We start from the raw sequence: 23,286 nt of genomic DNA, 5'->3' as shown, positions 1-23,286 counted from the left end.
ATATTAAAATCCCAAAAATTCCTTATACCAAAATAACCTGAAATAAGGTAACTCTCTTGATAAAAACTCTGGGCTTATAATTGAAGCTGGGAGAACAGACAGGAATATGTGGACGCCATCAGACGACTCCGATTCCAGGAACTACTGTGTGAGGACAGGGTTAGGGCAGTACATTGTGGACTAGCATCAGTTATCCCCCTTCAACTGATGGCCCTAATGTCCCCACTGGATCTAGAAATCAGAACCTGTGGCTTACCAGTGGTGGATCTAGATTTTTTGAAGGTGTGTTTCTTATTTGATTTACTGATAGTCTTGCTAAGTTTTCTTTTGAAAATTTCTTGATGAGCATAAACCATATTGTAACCTTACAAACAAACATGAATTATTTTATTTAAGGCCCACACCATGTATCAGGTTGGGCTGATGGAGACTGATCAACACATCCAGTATTTCTGGAACACTCTGAGTGGACTTAGTCAGGAGGACCTGGGAAAGTTCATCAAATTCGCCTGTAACCAGGAAAGGATACCCCAGACCTGTCCCTGCAGGGATGGGGGTGCCGACTCCACACACGTCCCTCCCTATCCCATGAAGATAGCCCCTCCTGATGGACCAGGTAGGTGGTGGATACAAGAATATGAGGAGTGGATTTAGAAACAATTTTCTTGTGTACATGTATTGTATGCTCTGTTCAGTTTAATGATGTGTGTTATTATTAGATTTAAAAAAGAATAAAAAATGAAACACAATTTGGCAAACATTTCCTTTCTCTACAATTTTGTATTTATTACAAAATTTTAAATATCTTAAATAATAAAATAGATTATATACACAATCTTTTGCAGTTATTATAACCTGCTTTTGCACTGTTTTATGCATAGTAAATTCTATTTTTAGGTCAGCCAGACTCGCGATACATAAGAGTGGAGACCTGTATGTTTATGATCAAACTCCCCCAGTACTCCAGTCAGGAGATAATGACCCAGAGACTTATGTATGCCATTCACTGTCGAGAGGACCCCCTGAGTGGATAGGGCCACCCCTCATAATCCAGGATCCAATTTGGAAAACTCAAATCCATCCCCCAAAATGCTGGATCCTTTGTGGAAAATTTGAGTCCCCCCCAATAATCCTGTATCCCATTTGAAAAACCTTGTGAAATCTACACCTTACTGGAATAGATCCATTAAATATTAGAAACCTAGCATTTATCAATTTATTATGACTATCAAGTGTGATTTGCATTTGTGATGTATTTACAAATTTGTCAAATACACCAAGTTGTTGTAGTGTTGTTTTTTGTCATGCATAGTTATGTTATTTGATTAGCACATTCATATGCACCGGTGTACTGAAAGTATCAGGCATACAACCAAATATTGGTAACACGTTACTGTGCTTTATAACTGATGTATACATGTATATAAAGTGTGCGATATTTTGTGATGTTGTGTAAAATATTTCTGCCATTTTAAGAGTGCTATATCAGAATGAACATTTTGTATTATTAGAGGTGTGCTCTTTTGTTTTATTTTGGGTTTTTTTCCCAACACAAGTATTTGAAGCATTTATAAAGAATCTGTAGTTAGCATTTTGTTTTTTTTTTCTGAGAATTAGTGGAATTTTAGGTAAAGTTATTTATTTGCTTGAAGTGAGTTACAAGTAATTGAGTTGAGCAGGTATATGTTCATACATGTACATGTATGTAGTAAAGTGCAGTAGTTGTACATGAAATATTAGCATGTTAGACATACTAATATTTTTTTTTTGCAAAAGTACTGCATAATCCCATTATTTATGAATAAAAGTGTAAAAAATACAAGTAGAATTTTTTGATATGTGCACTTTATTGCATTCAAATGTGAAGGTATTTCGTAAACAAGAGAAGTGAACTTTGAAAGTGGTTGGAATTTTTTTTTTAGTTACATACTACATGATACTTGTAACAGTATCGTCTTTGTTTAGTATTATTGAAGGCAAACAGTTCTTTAATTTGCATGTATGTTTTTAGTAAAGCAGTAAAGTATTTTAGCATTTTCATTGCCATTGGAATTTATCAATGTTCATATAAAGAGGATTGTTTGACAATTTTTGTTGCAGCTGCCATATTGATTAAGTTAAACGGTCCATAACTTTACACATATTAGTTGTCACACAGATATAATCTTTTTTTTTTTGACCAGAGTAAATCTGACTTTTACAAAACTAACAACCTGAAAGCTCAAGGGAAAAAAAGTATTCAAAAAAACTTGCTTAAAATTCATTCTTGATTACCTTGACACCTCTGTATACTTGCAAATTCACTTGGCATATTTTTACCTTTTCATTGCAGGTTCTTATGTCATGTGAGCTTCTCTTCATAAAATATTGATGACTTATATGCTAATGTTTTTGTTTAATGGATGAAATTTAGAAGTATATCTAATTCAATAAACATTTTATGGTGAAAGTTATATATTACACCAAGAATATGATTACCGTGATCATATTATCCAATAATGAAAACTTTACTTGAATAGATCCATTAAATATTAGAAACCTTTTAGAAATTATCGAACATATTTCTTTAAACTTGGTTAAGATTTCATTGAGAGTTTGTACTTGATTTAAAGATTTTTTAAACCAAGAAATATTTTAATTTCTCTAAACTTGAAATTATCAAAGGATTGTTTTTCTTTAGAAAAAAATTCATCTTGACAAGAGTGAGTATTTGAAGTGTTTGTATTTTAGTTTGGTCAAGCATCCTTTCTTCTGCTATTACTAGGCCTTAGGCCATTCTTTAAACAAAAGCAATCAGTGTAAATAACTATGTTCATTTTAACTGTATTTTATTGACCACATTAAATGTGTAAATTTTATTTATTTTTTTTCATTTTAAATTGCAAGAAATAAACTTTAAACCAATTATGTGGGGGTTTTTTCTTGATTTGAAATTTTGGAAGTGTTCGTGTACAGTAATGCAATGAAAATTTTCATTATTTTAATCAAACAAATAATAAAACTTCAGCCTAAAAAATAATCTTTATAATGCTCATATTAACATTATTTTTTGTCATTTTTAGCCCTACTGGTCAGAGACCAGAAGGGCTTATGCAATGATAAGGTTTCCGTGTGTCTGTAAACATTTTTTCAAAACACTACTCCTCCTATAGTTTTGGTCTGATTTCAATAGAACTTGGCACACAAGTAGACAACACTAAAATACATAATTCTATATATCAGGATTTGATTTTGATGAATGGTGTTGCCGTGGTTACTAAAAATAGAAATTTCTGTAAAATTTCATTTACAATGCTACTCTTCCTACTAATTTCAATTCAACTTGGCACACTAGTAGACTCTACTAAGATAGATAAACTTGTGCATTGATTTTTGATGAACAGCATTGCAATGTTTCTGAAAAATAGAATTTTCTGTGAAATTCAGTTTTAATCTGATTTCAGTACAACTTGGCACACAAGTAGACTTCACTAAGACACATAATTTAGTGCATCAGTTTTCGATTTATTTGAATAGTGTTGCCATGGTTACTAGATTTTAAAAAAAAATCCTTTAAGGGCCTCCGACCCTCAGTCAGGAAGGACAACTCTTTAATTTATAATTTAATTCAAAAAGTCTTTAAATTTAGCTTGAGAATTAAATACTTTCATGCAACAATTTTCATTAAAATCTGGTGTGCAGTTCAAGTTCTTTGCAAAGGGATAAATCACTTCTAATTTCATATCATGTTAACAAACATTGGTATCTAAAAATGCTTTTTCGGGATAAAAATATCTACTTTTAATTAGACCTTTCTGAGAAGTTCAAAAAACCTTGAAGCACATTGAGAGGCATACAATGAAAATTGTTGCATGAAAAGATTTAATTTTCAAGCTTCATTTAAAGACTTTTTTGTTCTAAATTATAAATTAAAGAGTTGTCATTCCTGGCTGAGGGTCGGAGTCCCTTAAAACGCTATTCCTCCTCCAGTTTTAGCCTGATTTCATTTTAACTTGGCACACAAGTAGACAACACTAAGGTACATAATTATACCCCCGTTCCAAAGGAAAGGGGGGTATACTGTTTTACCCTTGTGTGTCCGTCCGTCCGTCTATCCGTAACAAATTTTCGTCGCAGTTTTTTCAGCAACTACTCAGATGCTTGAAATTTTAACACAATCCTCTGAGACATGCTATATGTTAGGATTAATTTTTGTTCACATCTGATGTCAACTTCCTGTTTATCAGTGCGTCTGTGTGTTTCATACATAACAAATTTTCTTCGCAGTTTTCTCAGCACCTACTCATAACAGATGCTTGAAATTTAAATACAAGCACTGCTCATAACAGATGCTTGAAATTTAAACACAATATTCTCTGAGGCATGCGACATGGTGGGAATCATTTCTGTTCAAAATCCGATGTCAACTTCCTGTTTGTCCGTGCGTCTGTCCGTTTCAAACATGTTTCAAGCTTAAATTTTTGTCACAGTTTTCTCAGCAACTACTCATAGCAGATGCTTGACATTCTTCCCTGAGGCATGCTATATGGTGGTATCAGTTTTTGTACAAATCTGATGTCAGCTTCCTGTTTGTCAGTGTATCTGTCTGTTTCATAAATTAACAATTTTTCGTCGCAGTTTTCTCAGCAACTACTCATAACAGATGCTTGTAATTTTAGTACATACTTTGGTCGAATTTCTTTTTTTCCTTGCATATACCGGTAACGTTTATTAACATGATATTGTATATTCACATCAGAGTGGGGGTATTATTAGTGAGCATTGGCTCACAGATTTCTTGTTTAGTGCCGCTTTTTTTTTATTTCGATGAAGGTACATTTTTCTCTTTTGGCTGGTCACTGTATTTTATCCAAATTGACCTATATGTGAAAGTCTAATTGTGCTCAATATGCTACACATACGAGGGCTGTTCAATAAATAATGTCCTGAGGCGGAGCTCTATGACATACAACATAGAAATCATATAACATTAAGCTTGACTTTCTCTCATGATTGAATCTTTAACAAATTGATAACAGTTTATGTGACCACTTTTCATCTCATATTTTCATTGTGAGAAGCTGGAAAACGAGGGCTATTCGAGACACTGCATTAAAAATGAATGGTAAAGAATCGGTAAACTAGAAAGAAATTAAACCCTTCATTTAAAGCTGCTGTAAAACTTGTCAAGAATAAAAAAAATCACTGAAATATGTAAAATTTATAGCAACCAATGTGTGTTTTATAGACACATGAGCAGATGGATTTCAATGACACAAAAATTACATAATTGGCATCAAAAATAGGCACCGTCATTGGAAAAAAGTACTTTAAAAAACGTACTGTTTGCAAAAATTCAACAAACTATCATTGATGATGTTTGATTGACTTTAAGACACAAAACAAATTTGATAGGCATCATTTTTGGAGTAGTTCACACTGATTTAAAGGAACAGTTGACAGTAAAAAATGTAAGTACTCAATTGGTCACCCTATGTCTTGTGAAAACGAAAGCGTGTAAGAATATCTGAACAGTCATTTTTTTTTTTTAATTTAAATTTTAGTTATCCTTGTTTTTTTGAAATTCAAACAGATATAATGAAGGTCTCAATAAATCAAATACACTGTACATGTCAGAGAAGATCTATAAAAAAAAAAACAAAAAAAACGAAAGCCATGATTAACTCTGTCGATATGGACACAGCCTCGTAGAGTGTACTTACCACAAACAAAAAATGGATGTACGGGTTGATATATGTTTTTTGACTGATTTTGATTTGAAATGACATAAATAATAAATCCCTGAATTATAAAGAAATCGTAGGTTTTCCTTGGTGCTTAAATATGAGATTTTGTTTTGCCTTCTTTATAATTCCATGCAAAAATTTTCACAATTTTTTAACCTTATGACAAAACCTTATAAAATTCTCCTAAACATTATTAGGTTACCATTTTAAATGTTAATTTATAAAATAATGCTGCACAAAAGTTTGTTTGTGTTATTTATCCTTAACATGACACCCCCCCCCCCCTGCCCACTAATATGTATGGCACGCCAAATTCACAAAAATGTATGGCACGCCAAATTCACAAAAATGAGCTAAACATAGTTTCACAACCGATAAACTAGGTTTATCGGTTGTTAACTATAGTTTACGGACTGTAAACTATAGTTCAACGTTAATCGTCTATTTTACATCCGTAAACAAATTTTCGCGATAATCTATGTTTCACAACCGTAAACTATACTTAACACTGAAAACAATCATTTGCGATTGCAAAACGTTTTCTGATAAATACAGTTTCCTCTTGTAAACTATGCAAACCGTTAACTATGTTGGGGTCTGATAAATTAGTTTGTTGTGAAACTATGATTAACAATATAGTTTACAAACTATAGTTTACAAACGAATCTATGTTTATCAACAAAATCTATTGTTTACGCTTATTACAGTCTGTGTGTTTCATAAACTATAGTTAACAACCATTAAATATAGTTTTACAGATGAAAACTATTTTCGAATCGTAACTATACTTATAACAGATTTACGATTTGTAAATTTAAACCTAGTTTATCAAATATTTTAGCCCATTTTTGTGAATTTGGCGTGCCATAAAAATGGTGGGAACCTATCATTTCTGATAAACAAATCCGATGTCAACTTCGTTAAGTTTTTTCATCTGTAAAACTATATTTAACGTTTCATACATGTTTCAAGCTATTAAATTTTTGTCAAAATCGTGGACAGTTTTCTCAGCAAGTAATGGGCATAAGCAAATTTTCAGTAAATGTTTATTCATCATATTTAAGTGCATCATCATGTTTTTGATAATATATAGGCAAAAATGAAGATTTTATTATGCTTGAATGTATCAATTTTAAAAATAACAAGGTCATCTTAGAATACACAAGAATGTCAGTTTTCAATACATAAAAATGTCAGTGTATCTGTCTGAATTTTGTCGTCTTTATAAAAATTTCAATTTGGTCAATTTTTGGCAGTTTCCCGCATTCGTTGGTAAACACAATACACAAAAAATCGCGATTTTTAATGACAACTACCATAACAGAGATTTGGATGTTGTAATTTTTTAAATGAATACATATGGAACTTCACTGCCTTATAGCAGAATTTCTTTTTTGTCAACCTTCCATTACATTATCACCGTGTCAAACCGTTTATTAACATGATATTGTATATTCATTACATTATGAACTCTTTATGGCATTAACCCACCCTACTATTGCATTGTGCCAACCTTCCATTACATTATGTCAACTCTTTATGACATTAACCCACACTAGTGCATCTTTTTTTTTATTGTATCAACTCTTTATGACATTTACATTTTTCTCTTGCATTTCGTTATGTTTACTTTTCATGACAATCTATTTTATTAAATTGACCTATATGTGCGACTCTTCTTCAATGTCTAATTGTTATGCGAACGCGGGTATTCTCGCCTTTATATGACACATAACGTATTTTCTGTTCCGAAAGCACTAAAATAGATGTCCTAGAAGAGATTCGCGATTTCGGAATGACATCTTTAAATGAAAACTACAACATAGAAATCATATAACTTTAATTAAAGTCACGTTTTAATGGTGTTTACTTTCTCTGATAATTAAATAAATCAAATATTATGATTGAATCTTTTTTTCTTTTTATTTTGAATTGATAAAAGTTTATTTGTAGGACATTTTAGTTTCACATTAAGTTTAGCTGAATTAAGTTTTTTTTCATAAAAGTGTGAGAGCTTCTCCGCTTTCCGCCCTTGAAAACCATATACCGTCCCCCTTCCTTGTTCAAGATTCCCATATCTGCCACTGATATGTGCCCATGCATGCTGCATATAAATTTAATGAATGGTAAAGAATTCTGGCCCTGGAATGATTAAAAAAAAATTAAACTCCAGTGACGTAGCATTTTTTTTTGAAAGAGGAGGTCAGCTGTAAAAAAAAATCATTTATCCGAAAAAACTAGAAAAAAAAAAAAAAGCCCGAAAATCCTACTGAAATAATGTAAAATATTATATTACCCTTAGCATATTTCAACAATGTGTGTTTTATTACATTTTCACATAAAGTTATGTCAGATGGATTTCAATGACACAAAAATTACATTTATTATATACTAGATATACATCTTTGAAAAAATGTATTTTTGCATCAGTAATGAACTTGAAAAAAAGAGTTAACAATATAAAAATTTTTAAATCACATGAGAAAGAGTTGGCAAAAAATATATCCACAAACTATCATTGATGATGTAATAAAGTGTTGATATAATATAAAGACATGTTCACATTATGTTAAATTTGACACCACGTAATTTTTGGAAAGGTAAGATGTGTTCACACTGGTTTAAAATAAAGATAAATCCAATTCACGTAATAATACTTTGATATAATAGAAATATACACTCTCAAAAAGGAATGGGCTTTTGACTTCATGTGATGATAAGTTTAATTATAAAACACAATTTACTTGACGTAATGCAATTTTTACCTCACATATTAAAGAAATGAAATGATGAAAGAAACATTCATTTCAAATAAAGTTTTAACACAATGTAAACACATTATCACTTCACATAATGAATTTTTTTTTTTTAATGAAAGGATGTATTTACTTCATGTAATAACATTTTGATGTTATATTTTCCTTGTTTTTCACATCACGTAAATAAATTGACGTAATAAATGCATAGTTGTATGCTATAAGGCAGTGATGGCGTCAAATACATATATCAAAAATCACACTTTACATGTCAAATGAAGTTTTCTATATATATATAAAGTAAAAAATGTGAAAGCTGCTATTGTAATAGCAAAAGACGCTGTCATTGTCGACTGTTGATATGAGATTCTCTGTTATTTAGATGCTGTTGAGAATACTGTCCAAAACTTGCGAATGAATTTTCAAAAGATTGCATGTGTGTGCCAAATGGGCTCCTTATCTGGTTATAGACAAATTCACAAAATTTTTAAATTTAAGTGGGACTAAACCTACTTTCACAATTGATAAACTAGGTTATCATCCGTGCGCTGTAAACAATACATAACATAACATCTAATTATTATGATTTGTTTATTTATGCATATATCTATTTGAAATTTGTCTGTATATTCATAATATATGTAAAAGAGTATAAAAATTTAACGCAGTGATGTTATTTTTCAAACTAGACAACTTGTCCACGATTTTACGGTGCTAATCTAAGTTTATCTGTCTGTAATAAGCGTTAACAATAGATTTTATTGATAAACATAGATTCACGTTTGTAAACTATAGTTTACAATCGTAAACTATAGTTAAGAGTTGTTAATCATAGTTTCACAAATCGTGAAACTATATTTATCAGATCGTTAACTATAGTTAACGGTTTGTAAACTATAGTTTACAAATCGTGAAACTGTGTTTATCTGATAATCTATGTTTTGCAATCGCAAATGATTGTTTTCGGTGTTAAGTATACTAGTAGTTTACGGTTGTGAAACATACATTATCGCGTTAACTATGGTTTACAGATGTAAAATAAAGATTAACGTTGTTAACTATAGTTTACAATTCGTAAACTGTAGTTTACAACCGATAAACCTAGTTTATCGGTTGTGAAACTATGATTAGCTCATTTTTGTGAATTTGGCGTGCCATAAATATGTTTAAGCTTTTCAATATGTAATTTCTTATTGCCTACATTATACTTGTAACTCAGATAATTATATAAAATTCATTTTAAAGAAATGGTTTGAAAAGCATCGTGTTGAGTGCTGGCCTAAAAACATTTTTAAAAAAATACTTAAGTATTACATATGTTTAAACAACGATTATCATTACTTATTAACAAATAAGGATTCTTTATATAAGATACTTAAACTTATTGGTTTGCATCCATCATTTAGGTTCAATTCCTGTGTGTGATATCGATCGTTGCTCTCATAGATTTATTACAATGATTAAATCATAATGCTTTGTTTTCTTGTTTTTGTTTTTGTTTTGTTTTTTTTTTTGAGAAAATTCCATTATTTTCAACTGTTGTCCTTTATCACTGATGTGAAAACAATATACTTTTACAGTTTTATAACCCTAAACAGTTGTTATGTTATAATTAATTTTAAAAAAATTCATTATCTATCATTATTCCTTGTTATACCATCCTGTTTTCAGCATTAAACTTGATCTGATCGTGTCATTGTCTTCATAGAGCTTGTACCCACAATATAGAGACGAAACATAATGGAAAAATATGGCGTATTAAGTGTCCTACTTTCGATCATTGGTAAGTATACATATTGAAAAAAGTACAATATTTCCATTAGTATTTGTTTTCTCTGTAATAATTCTTTGCAAGTTAGTTGAGTTGATTTCTTGATAATTCTACCGGAATGGAAATTTCACCAAGTGAAAGGTCAGGAGCTAGGGAGGTCATAAATTAGCATGTACGAGGGTTGTTCGGTAAAATCGTTCACAAAGCATTTTTTTTTACAAAAAATAATGAGCGCAATAAGCTGACATTTTCAGCAAAAGTTTATCAAGTTTAAGTGTAGCTGCAGTACTGTAGCGTTATGGTTTTATAAATTATATTAGTCTTTGACCATTATCACATAAACACATCTTTTTTTTATGTCCCCTGATCAAAGATTTGGGGGGTTATAGTATTTGCCCTGTCCGACCATCAGTTTCTCTGTCTGGCTGTTTGTATGAGAAAACTTTAACTATCCGGATAAGTTTTGAGTGGGTGGGGCTATGGCTTTCATGTTTCACGGATGTATTCCTTGTGACAAGGTCTTTTTTCGGTTACCACAAAATTTGACCTCTTGACTTTGAACTTTGGGTTTGACCCTCTTTTGTTAGGGTTTTCATACTTCACATGTGTATTCAATGTGAGAAGATTAATGGGTATAAAATATTTGACCTCTTAACCATAGAGTTTGACCCACTCTTTAACCTTTCACCTTGTCCATAACTTTTGAACTGTAAGTACAATGGCTTACATATTTTCCAGGTGTATTTTTTGTAAAAAGACATTCCTTTGGGTTATAATAGTTTGGCTTTTTGACTTTGATTAGCTTTCATACGGGGGAATCAGTGTTTTACAAACTCATCTTGGTTTTTATGCCCCCGTAATCGAAGATTTGGGGGTATAAAGTTTTTGTCGTGTCCGTGCGTAAGTCTGTCTAGCTGTCTGTCTGTTTGTCCACAAAACTGTAAAACCTTGGTCATAACTTTTGATTTAGTGGAGCTATGACTTTCCTATTTTACATGTGTATTTCTTGTGACAAGACCTGTCTCTGGGTACTACCAAATTTAACTTTTTGACCTTGACCTTGGAGTTTGACACACTTTTACACAAAAATTCCAAACTTTTACTTTGGACGTATTTTTTGAACAGTGGATACTAGGACTTTCATACTTCACATATGTATTCTTTGTGACAAGTCCTTTTCTTGGATACCAATATTTTTTACCTTTTGACATTGACCTTGGATATTTAAGTACTTAAAAAAACCTTTAACCTTGGCCATAATTTTTTGAATGGTTAAGGCTAATGCTATGGCTTTCATACATATATACACAAATATTTATCCCTGTGAGGAAACCTTTCATTGGATACCAAGACGTTTGACCCTTTGACCTTGACCTTAGAGTTTGACCTGCTTTTTAAAAACAAATCTTGATCATAACTTTTGAAGAGTTATGGCTTTCATACATCACATATTTAATCCATGTGATAAGACCTTTCATTAAATACCAAGAACTTTGACAATTTGACCTTGGAGTTTGACCTACTTTTTAAAACATTAACCCGACCTTAACCTTTGAACGGTATGGGCTAGGGCTTTCATACTTTACATATGTAATCCTTGTGAGAAAACCTTTCGTTGAATACCAAGAACTTTGACCTTGACTTTAAAGTTTGACCTACTTTTTAAACATTTGACCTTGGCCATAACTTTTGAACGGTTAGAGCTAGGGATTTCATACTTCACATATGCAATCCTTTTGACAAGACCTTCCTTTAGAAACCAACAACTTTGACCTTGACCCTGGAATTTGACCTACCTTTGAAATACTCCTTTGCCATAACTTTTGAATAGATGTTGCTAGGGCTTTCATACCGGTAATTCACAATTGTATTACCTTACTTTGGGTACCAACATATTTGATTTGCATTTAAGAAAAGTTTAATTAACCTTCGCTATGTTGCCATATGGGGGCATCAGTGTTTCACAAACAAATCTTGTTTGTTTTTGTATCAGAAAAGTTTTTCATATACCACGTATGTTTTAGATGCATACTGCTCTGGAGCTAATATTTCGTTGAATTGTGGTGAGTGATCTTTTTTAATTTTAAAGATACATGTACAATTTTGAATTACAAATAGGATTTAATTGGTTTGACACCAAAATATTCTGTGTAAAAAATTAAATTTTACTTTTCTTCTATGTATAATAACCTATAGCTCCGTGTAACACTTAACAATTCAAATTTCTAAAATGGTTTTAGGTTTTAGAATGTTAATATATTAGTTCAAATATTTAACTTTCAAAAACTCAAGCTGATTTGGTATATTGAAATTTAATGTTTTAGTTCAAAAATCAAAATTTGATATTTTTTGATATTTGAAGAAAACTTCTAAAAACTCAAAATGTAAAAAAGTGTTTTGGTTATTTAAAAGTTGAGTTTTTAAATCGAAATTCTAAATTTCTAAAAATCTAAAGCGTTTGAAAGTTGGAAGTTTTAAGTAAATTTTAAATAATCAAAAGACGAAAATGTTACATGTATCGAGTTTTAGATTGTCAAGAGTAAACTTTCCAAACAAATGGTAGATTAAAAACTCAAAAGTTTAAAATACAAAATTTGATTTTGAAAAATTGAATTTTGAATATTTAAGGTAAAAATCTAAAAACTCAAAATGTTAAAACTGTTTGAAAATTTGAAGGTTTGGGTTTTTGAACTAAAATATTAAATTCCAATATTCAGTTTGAGTTTTAAAAATTTAGAAATTTGATATATTATAGTAACATTCTAAAAATCTAAATCGTTTTAGAAATTTGAATTGTTAAGTGTTACACGGACCCCTATACCATTATTAGAATAAGATGTGATAATATTCATTTCTCAATATATTTCATGCATTCTTCCATATTATAATCAAAAAGGGCATTAAAGCAATTATATAAGCTGCAATTCCGATGTTCAATTTTCTGTTGCAAAATTGTTAATAACTATTTCGCAGAGAGGGAAAGGAATATTTATAAAATTCTGTTGTTCAGATTTGTAATAGAAGTATTTACAATTAAGCTGTTAATGATGCTAAATTACTTTTTTGTCGTCTTGTACAATACTGTTGTCTTAAGTAATACTAAATATTTGATTGTACTGAGGTATATCTTATGAAAAAGTTTAATATTTTATTTCAGGCTAATTGATCATAAAGGTTTTAATTACTTTCAAAATCATATTGACACATTTTAATAGCAAATTGAAATTTTCAAAAATGCAGCTCATATTTCTTTAACTTTCAAGATGACATTTTCAGGAAACGCCACTTGCTCATACGATAGTACTGTATGGACTTACAGGTCCAAGGATTGTGATGAAAATAAAATGAACGTTTCATTTCAATGTAAACAAAAACCTTTTTGGACCTTTACTGCGATTTGTTCAAATCAAAGTCAGTTATGGGAAGAATCAACTCCATTGTTCTGTTCGTGTAAGTTACAATACTCTCGTCTAGCATGTAAATCGCTGTTATGAATTCTTTCGACTCTGTTAAAACCCAAAGGTTGTGTCTGATTATTTACATGTACCCCCTCTCTCTCTCTCTCTCTCTCTCTTAATTTTATTATTACACATACAAATGAAATGAAGATTTTTTTTTTATTTATTACATTAAAATGATAAATATAATGCAGAACGAAAAATAAATGAATGTCATCCATACTGAATTTCTCAATCCCACTCTGAATTCCAAACAATGCACATTGAAATTCTTAATTTTTTTTTGTTTGAAAGAAACATTTTAATCTTTCTTTTGAACGTTGCTTGTTTCTTTATAACACACTCATTTCTTTAGAATAAAAATATTAGTTGTGATGCTTTAGGACATCCCACTCTTTGTGACTATTCGGCAAACCTCGGCTGATTCCGTCGCCTTCATCAAACATTCGGCAAACCTCGGTCGATTCGTACTTCTGTCTTTGATGAAGGCGACGGATTCAGCCGAAGTTTGCCGAATGAGATGAGGTACGAATCGGCCGAGGTTTGTCGAGTGTCTTTGTGACTAGCAACATTACATGAACTAAAGTTAAGAAATCCGTATCCAGTGCATTTAACAAATTATTTTTTCAGAACATGAAATAAAAATAGTGATGGTTTTTATCTGAATTTTTAACTGAATTGGACTTAATTTATTTTAATTGAAATTGCATTCTAGTCCAGTGCAATAAGTGCAGTTCAATTCTTTTTAAGATAAGCAGGATAAATTCCCTTTCAAATAAAAATATCAATTCATAATAATTACTCTTTACTTTTCCAATATTTAAGCTGTCTTTACAGTATGTTCTGCAGTTTACCATACATGTTGAAGTTTGTCTAAATGATTCAAAACTTATTTTTGAAAAGGAAAATTTATCACATTCTGTTCATTACAATTGAACAAAAACCATTATTTTTAATATGCAGCATCTATATATTCTGTGAAGCCTTATATATAGAACATCAAATATCAGAATGTGGTATTTTAGTCGAAACAGTTGTATGTCCCCGAAAAAACAATTATTTATAACTTTTCTTCTTTATTAGAATAGTCACCATCTTTCATCATCGCCATATCGGAATACTCCCCTCTCTTTCGTAAACCGAATAAACCACCATCGGAGGTGGTTTGGTTGGTTTCAGTTCCAGCCAAAAAAATAAAAAAATCTTAAACCGGTTCTGGGTTTAAACTAGTTTAAAACTACTTTGTGGAACAAATGAACAGTTTACAAGACTGGTTCAAAACTAAACCCAGTTTTTGAGAAATAAATTCACCCTAAGAAAAGCTGGATTAATTCCCTTGCAAATAAAAAATCCATCCATGCAGCATTCAGAGACAAGTCTTCCTTTCTCCTGGATGGTTTGTGAATACCAAAACTAGTCAGTTGATGAAAAGTCATTAATACGTAACTTTTTCGAAAAGTCTTTCCAGGACACAATTATTGATAGTTGCTTTTGATTCTTATCAAAGAAAACAAATGTGAATTAAAAGCAATTCCAGCTAGTTCGTTGGTTTATTTTTTCTAATTCAGAACACGAAATAGGAAAAGTGTGGATTTTCATTTATGTTTTTGAATTCAGTTGCGAAACAAATTGACTAAGTTTATTTCGATTGGTAAACTTGTATACAATGAACTGCAGCAGCAGAGTGCAGAATCATGCAATGATACTTTTATTTAACCCCACCATACACCCTCCAAAGACAGCCTATTTATACATTTCCCCCTTGCGATTGATTATAAGTTGTAAAGTTTGCATAATGTAAGTTTGTTACAACATTCCAGATAACTCAAAATATGACTCTTTGAACAACGTATATAACTAGTGCTAATTGTAACGGGGACCGTTACATATGTTCCCCAAACGCTCCCCAACTCCCTTTTGGTGCCATATTCCCTGTTATCTTTATTAAATAAGAAATACTTTATGGAATTTAGACTTAATCAAGGTCTTCCAAGAAAAATACAAAATATATTTAAAAAATAGGCATTGCACGCGTGTTCATGTGCGTAACGACCATATTATCTTGTCTACACTATCTAAAATTTTAATAATATCAAAGCATTTAATCCAAAAGTATTAAAAAATGCACTCATTCGAGTGTATTTCTTATTTTAATCATTTCACGTGCACGCACGTGCAAGCACGTGCATAATGACTACACCTTCTTGTAAGAGTCCCTTATATTTATCCAAGTTCTAAATCCCATCCTGTTTGGTTGAAAAACAAGAGAGTTATAGCCATTTAAAGTTTCAGCCAATCAGATTGCAGCACACGTGCATGCGTGTGATTTCATGAATATTTTCTATATCATATTTTAGGATATCGTTATGCATGACTATGTTTTAAATTTCAAAGCATTTCGTCAAAAAACAAAGGAGATATAGCCATTTAAAGTTTTAGCCAATCAGATTACAGCACGCGCGCATGTGCATGCTTTTATTAAAATTTTAATATATCATGCTGTAGATCTTCATAATGTAGGACCATGTTCAAAATTTCAAAAGATTATGACAAGAAACAAGAAAGATATTGAGACTTTAGTTTCAGCCAATCAGAGCGAAGCGCACGTGCATGCGCGTGAGATCTTGCTATTTTGACCATGCCATCTTGTCTATACTACTAATGTATCCTTACATTATAAGTTTCAAAGCATTTTATCAAAAAATAGAAAAGTTCCGACTATATCTATTATATTGGTTATTTCAAGTGTTGCACGTGCGCGCTCTTGCAAGCACGTGCGCGCAAAATGACCTTGATTCCGCAAATCTGCATAACATGTCTACTTACCCTAAAAAGGTTTTACCTACCTCGGACGAACAGTTTACAAGATCATTCCCGGACAAAAAAGTACCCAGGAAGAAGAAGAAAAATAATAATAATAATAATAAGAAACAGAGTAAAAACAATATGTTCCCCAACTTCGTTTGGGGAACATAATAAGAAACAGAGTAAAAACAATATGTTCCCCAACTTCGTTTGGGGAACATAATAAGACAGCAAAATTCAAATTCTCATTTCTCTACTAGGATTTTTACATCGGGCTCGGAGTTGGTTTTATTCAGAAAGACAGGACTGGGTTCAGGCAACTACATGTAAGGGTACCACACCGGTAATTGACCAATCAAAATGAACTTAGTCAATTGTAGTGCCATACATATAAGGCCGATTTTCCTTTCTTTTGAGAGTTTTTTTTTTTTTTTTAATTTCCTTCCAGGCCATTTTGACAACTCTGGTACATGTGCCTAAGAAATTTTATCTACTCTGTAAATAAATAAAGTGTTTAGACAGGAACTATTTTCTCAGGGTATAGGAGGCTACTTCCTGGGGTGCTTTTGAGATGTTTATAAAGACATTGAAAACACGTGGATTTGAGGGTAGCCTTATTTGCAGATGCAAAAAAATCAGAAAATGTCGTGTACGTACCCTGGTTTTTTGGTGCCAGCTAATGTGACAGGTATTGTTTAACACCCCTTCATTAATATTTTTTTCATGAATTCAAATACCTGATGTTTTACGGGAAAGAAACGTGTATTGCTTTTTAATATACCAAAACTCGCTATTTCGGGGGATTGCGTAATTCTAAAAAAAATTCAGATAAATTTCAAAGGTAAAATAAAAGAAGAATGCTTGGTATTAAAATATAAATTCATATCAGTAGAATTGAATGCTATTAATGTCATCTGGAGAAATAGGCTTTATAAGGTTTATATCATATCTTTGTTCGTCTGCACTTAAATTTCAAACACGACAGAATTTGTAATTTATGCCGTAAAAATTCATAAATTCTATATACTTTAGAGACTTACCGTAAAACTTTCAGGAAACTTTCTATGAAGTCTTTTCTGCACCTTAAGTGAAATTTTATGTCGATTCGAGGTGTCGATTGATTTTCAGAGAAATTTTCTATCTTGCTATTGATTTTTTTTTTAAGGAGAAGGGGGGGGGGTTGACTTATTTATTCTAAGCATTTGTTAAAGTCAGATTTGTAAATACATCTACGAACTTCAGCTGGATTGTGACCTTTGGGTCAGGGTCAAAGGTCAAGGTCAAAGGTCAAGGTCATCAAAACATTTCATAAAGAAATATAAAACTAACGGCCATATCAAGTATACTAGTCACTTGAGCATTGCACGCGCGCGCAGGTGCAATGCATGAAAGCCATATCATCGTGACTACACTTTTAATATGTTTCTATTCTTTGAATTTCAAAACGTTTCATAAAAAATTTACGACTATATCAAGTAAATCGGTCATTTAACGCATTGCGCGCGCACACGTGCATGCATCTCCTTGCATTCAAGTTTGATAGTAGCATAATGTAGGAATCCGTCATATCTATTCATATTCTAAATTTCATCCTGTTTTGTTGAGAATCAAAAAAGTTATAGGCATTTAAAGTTTAAGCCAATCAGATCGCAGCACACATGCATGAGCGTGTTTTCTTGAAAATTTTTATATATCATATTTTAGGACGTCTTAAGGCATGCTTATGTTTTAAAATTGAAAGTATTTTGTCAAAAAACAAGTAAGATATTGAGATTTTTGTTTCAGCTAATCAGAGCAAAGCGCACGTGCACGCGCGTGCATGCATGTGCATGAGGACTATAACTTCTTGTAGGAGTCTATTATGTCTGTCTGTGTTCTAAATCTCATCCTGGTTGGTTGAAAAACAAGGGAGTTATAGCTTTTTAAACTTTCAGCCAATCAGATTGCATCGCACGTGCATACACGTGTTTTCATGATAATTGCTATATATCATGTTGTAGGATATCGTAATGCATGGCTATGTTCAAAATTTCAAAGGATTTCGTCAAAAAACAAGAAAGATATTGAGACTTTAGTTTTAGCCAATCAGAGCAAAGCGCACGTGCATGCGCGTGAGATCTTGCTATTTTGACCATGTCATCTTGTCTATACTACTAATATATCCTTACTTTATGAGTTTCAAAGCATTTCATCAAGAAATACAAAAGTTATGGCAATATACATTATATTGGCCATTTAACGTGTTGCACGTGCTCGCTCTTGCAAGCACGTGCGCGCAAAATGACCTTGATTCCGCAAATCTACATAACATGTCTACTAACCCTAAAAAGGTTTTACCTACTTCGGGTGAACAGTTTACAAGATCACTCGCGGACAAAAAAGTACCCAGGAAGAAGAAGAAAAATAATAATAACTAGGGCTAATTGTAACGGGGACCGTTACAGATGTTCCCCAAACGCTCCCCAAATCCCTTTTGGTGCCGTATTCCCTGTAAGCGCTATTAAGTAAAACACACTTTATGCAATTAAGACTTAAACAACGTTTTCCCAGAAGAATACAAAATGTATCTAAATTTTAGCATTGCACGCGTGCTCATCTGAATGCATGAGCGTAATGACCACATCATCTTGTCTACACTATATATATATATATATTTTAATATACTAAATAACAAATCAATTAATCCAGAAGTATTAGAAAATACACTCATTTAAGCGTATTTTAATATTACTCATTTCACATGCACGCACGTGCATGCACGTGCATGAGGACTATACCTTCTTGTAGGAGTCTATTATGTCTGTCTATGTTCTAAATCCCATCCTGTTTGGTTGAAAAACAAGGGAGTCATAGCCATTTCCAGTTTTAGCCAATAAGATTGCAGCACACGTGCATGCGCGTGTTTTCACGACAATTGTTATATATCATATTGTAGTACATCCTAAAGTATGTATATATTTTAGATTTCATAGCATTTCGTCAAAAAACAAAAAAGATATTGAGATTTTTGTTTCAGCCAATCAGAACGAAGCGCACGTGCACGTACGTGCATGATGACCATACCTTCCTGTAGGAGTCTATTATATCTGTCTATGCTCTAAATCCCATCCTGTTTGGTTGAAAAATAAGGGAGTTATAGCCATTTCAAGTTTAAGCCAATCAGATTGCAGCGCACGTGCATGCGCGTGTTTTCACGACAATTTTTATATATAATATTGTAGAACATCCTAAAGTATGCCTATATTCTAAATTTCATATTATTTCGTCAAAAAACAGAAAAGATATTGAGATTTTTGTTTCAGCCAATCAGAGCGAAGCGCACGTGCAAGCGCGTGAGTTCGTGCTAATTTGACAGTGTCATATTATCTACACTATTAATATATCTTTATATAATGAGTTTCAAATCATTTAATTAAAATATGTAAAAGTTAGAGCGATATTAAGTATATCGGTCATTTCACTCATTTCACGCGCACGCACGTGCATGCGTATGCGCGCAAAATGACCTTCGTTCCGCACACCTACACTACACACCTATTAACCCTAAAAAGGTTTTAGCTTAGTTGGGTGAACAGTTTCTGAGAACACTCGCGGACAAAAAAGTACCGGAGAACAAAGAAGAAAAAAAAGAATAATAATAATAATAACTAGGGCTAATTGTAACGGGAACCGTTACAGATGTTCCCCAAACGCTCCCCAACTTCCTTTTGGTGCCTTATTCCCTGAAAGCTTCATTAAATAAGACAAACGCTATACATTTAAGACTTAAAAAAAGTTTTACCAGAAGTATTCAATTTCAGCATTGCACGCATGCGCATTTGAATGCATGTGCGTAATGACCATATCATCTTGTCTACACTATTGATATATTCTAATATACTAAATATTACAGCATTTAATTCCAAAAATATCTTTAATCTAGTGTATTTAGAATTTTGCACATTTCACGTGCACGCACGTGCATGCCTGCGCATGTTGACCATTCCCTGTTGTAGGAGTCTATAATATCTATCTTTGTTCTGAATCCAATCCTGTTTGGTTGAAAACCCAGGGAGTTATAGTCATTTAAAGTTTCAGCCAATCAGATTGCAGCGCACGTGCATGCGCGTGATTTGATGAAAAGTAATATATATGACATTGTAGGATATCCTAAAGCATGCCTATGTTTTAAATTTCAAAGCATTTCGTCAAAAAACAAAAAAGATATTGAGATTTTTGTTTCAGCCAATGAGACCGAAGCGCACGTTCATGCACGTGCAAGCATGTTCATGATGACCATACCTTCTTCTAGGAGTCCATTATGTTTGTCTATGTTCTAAATCCCATGCTGTTTGGTTGAAAAACAAGGGAGTTATAGCCATTTAAAGTTTAAGCCAATCAGATTGCAGCGCACGTGCATGCGCGTGATTTGATGAAAATTCTTATATACCATATTGTAGGATATTCTAAAGCATGCCTAATTTTTGAATTTCAAAGCATTTCGTCAAAAAACAGTGAAGATATTGAGATTTTTGTTTCAGCCAATCAGAGCAAAGCGCACGTGCATGCGCGTGAGTTCGTGCTAATTTGACAGTGTAACCTTATCTACACTATTAATATATCTTTATATAATGAGTTTCAAATCATTTCAGTAAAAAATGTAAAAGTTATAGCTATATTAAATATATCAGTCATTTCACTCATATCACGCGCACGCACGTGCATGCGTATGCGCGCAAAATGACCTTCGTTCCGCACACCTACACTACACACCTATTAACCCTAAACAGGTTTTAGCTCAGTTGGGTGAACAGTTTCTGAGAACACTCGCGGACAAAAAAGTCCGGAGAAGAAATAAGAAGAAAAAAGAATAATAACAATAATAATAAGAAACAGAGTAAAAACAATATGTTCCCAAACTTCGTTTGGGGAACATAATAAGAAACCGAGTAAAAACAATATGTTCCCAAACTCCGTTTGGGGAACATAATAAGAAACAGAGTAAAAACAATATGTTCCCCAACTTCGTTTGGGGAACATAAAAAGATCGTTGATCTTTGTTTTATATTATGCAAATATGCAGTCAATTCTAACAGGCGGAAAGTTTGTAAACTACATAAGACTTCAGAGATTCATTTCCAAAATGATGAAGACAGAGTCAGAGTGAAAAACGGTAATGTCACCTGTAAAGTTTGGTGTTAAATTTGAGTTAATCTCATTAAAGAAGTACTGCTACATAATATCATTTCTTTTTTTTAAAGATACATCTTATTTTTTTCTCTCGAATGAATAGTAAATGGGTTTGCCATACCACAGAGTCGGTGGATTCATTACAGAATCAACAAAATCTTTTTCCCCACCTTTGTCTGTATATAAGCCTATAAACAAGCAACATATTTCCAGATGCATATGTAATTACATCCATGTAGAATTTGAATTAGTTCAATTCATATAAAATTTCAAAATATTATACATGTAATTCATCTAAATTATATATCTAGCCCATTTGTCAACATCAAGCCCAAGCACAACTTCAACCACAACAACGAGCCCACAACCAAAAACAACCCAGACAACCACCACAAAGAGCCCACAACCAACAACAACCCAGACAACTACCACAAAGAGCCCACAACCAACAACAACCCAGACAACCACCACAAAGAGCCCACAACAAACAACAACCCAGACAACCACCACAAAGAACCCACAACCAACAACAACCCAGACAACCATCACAACGAGCCCACAACCAACAACAACCCAGACAACCTCCACAACGAGCCCACAACCAACAACAACCCAGACAACCACCACAAATAGCCCACAACCAACAACAACCCAGAAAACCTCCACAACGAGCCCACGACCAACAACAACCCAGACAACCTCCACAGAGAGCCCACAACCAACAACAACCCAGAAAACCTCCACAAAGATCCCACGACCAACAACAACCCAGACAACCTCCACAGAGAGCCCACAACCAACAACAACCCAGACAACCACCACAAAAACCCCACAACCAATAACAACCCAGAAAACCTCCACAACGAGCCCACAACCAACAACAACCCAGACAACCACCACAAAGAGCCCACAACCAACAACAACCCAGACCTCCACAACGAGCCCACAACCAACAACAACCCAGACAACCACCACAAAGAGCCCACAACCAACAACAACCCAGACAACCACCTCAACAAGGAAAACAAGTACAACCAGTCCTCCCCCGGAAATATCAAAAGTAACCACATCCCCAGCACTGTGCAATCTGGACAAACTGATGTCCAAGTTTAAGTCCAACCTTAACGTTGTCCTTGAAGGAACATCGAAAAAGCAAAATTTTCAAGTAGGAGACAAGCTGAATTTTAAATGTGCCAAAGATACCCGGTTTATGAATGGTTCTTTGGAGCAAGAGTGTGGATCTGGCGGATCCTGGGAAAAGGAAATACCTTACTGTCAAAGTAAGTAATGAAATCGTCGCTGGCTGGAAATTAGCTGCTGATCTGTAGCTCTCCGAAAAAACATATATTGATCATAGGCGCTCCCCATGTAATTCTGTAAATGACGTATGATAAGTATATATAGGTCTACCCCTCTATACTATAAAATATCCGGATATTTTATAGTATAGAGAGGTAGACCTATATATACTTATCATACGTCATTTACAGAATTACATGGGGAGCGCCTATGATATTGATAGATCGGAGAGCTACAGTGCCACCCGTTGTAAAATCTTTTTATTTATTGCGCACAAAAAGTGTGCTCGGTTCTCGATTTAT

General features: G+C 32.9%; 2 protein-coding genes across 4 annotated transcripts in view; both read left to right on the top strand.

The window, feature by feature from the left end:
• Positions 1-2,905, top strand: part of LOC134252358 (probable E3 ubiquitin-protein ligase HECTD4) — a 42,712-nt gene extending 39,807 nt beyond the window's left edge. For all 3 annotated transcript variants that reach the window (XM_062734815.1, XM_062734814.1, XM_062734816.1), the window contains 3 exons: positions 87-282; positions 397-616; positions 898-2,905. In XM_062734815.1, the coding sequence (XP_062590799.1) occupies positions 87-282; positions 397-616; positions 898-1,034 (553 nt within the window). In that variant the 3' untranslated portion in view covers positions 1,035-2,905. The remainder of the gene's footprint in view (positions 1-86; positions 283-396; positions 617-897) is intronic.
• A 7,239-nt stretch (positions 2,906-10,144) lies between these two features.
• On the top strand, positions 10,145-22,973 carry LOC134252369 (mucin-2-like). The gene is made up of 4 exons (XM_062734833.1): positions 10,145-10,265; positions 12,278-12,316; positions 13,530-13,703; positions 21,997-22,973. The coding sequence occupies exons 1-4, from the start codon at positions 10,223-10,225 to the stop codon at positions 22,971-22,973; spliced, it is 1,233 nt and encodes a 410-aa protein (XP_062590817.1). The 5' UTR covers positions 10,145-10,222.
• Positions 22,974-23,286: the final 313 nt, after the last annotated feature.

The sequence above is a fragment of the Saccostrea cucullata genome, unplaced genomic scaffold (assembly GCF_032062105.1).
Source record: "Saccostrea cucullata isolate Sc308-1 unplaced genomic scaffold, CSIRO_AGI_Scuc_v1 ctg69, whole genome shotgun sequence".
NCBI lineage: Eukaryota > Metazoa > Mollusca > Bivalvia > Ostreida > Ostreidae > Saccostrea > Saccostrea cuccullata.
This window is presented reverse-complemented; position numbering and strand designations above follow the sequence as displayed.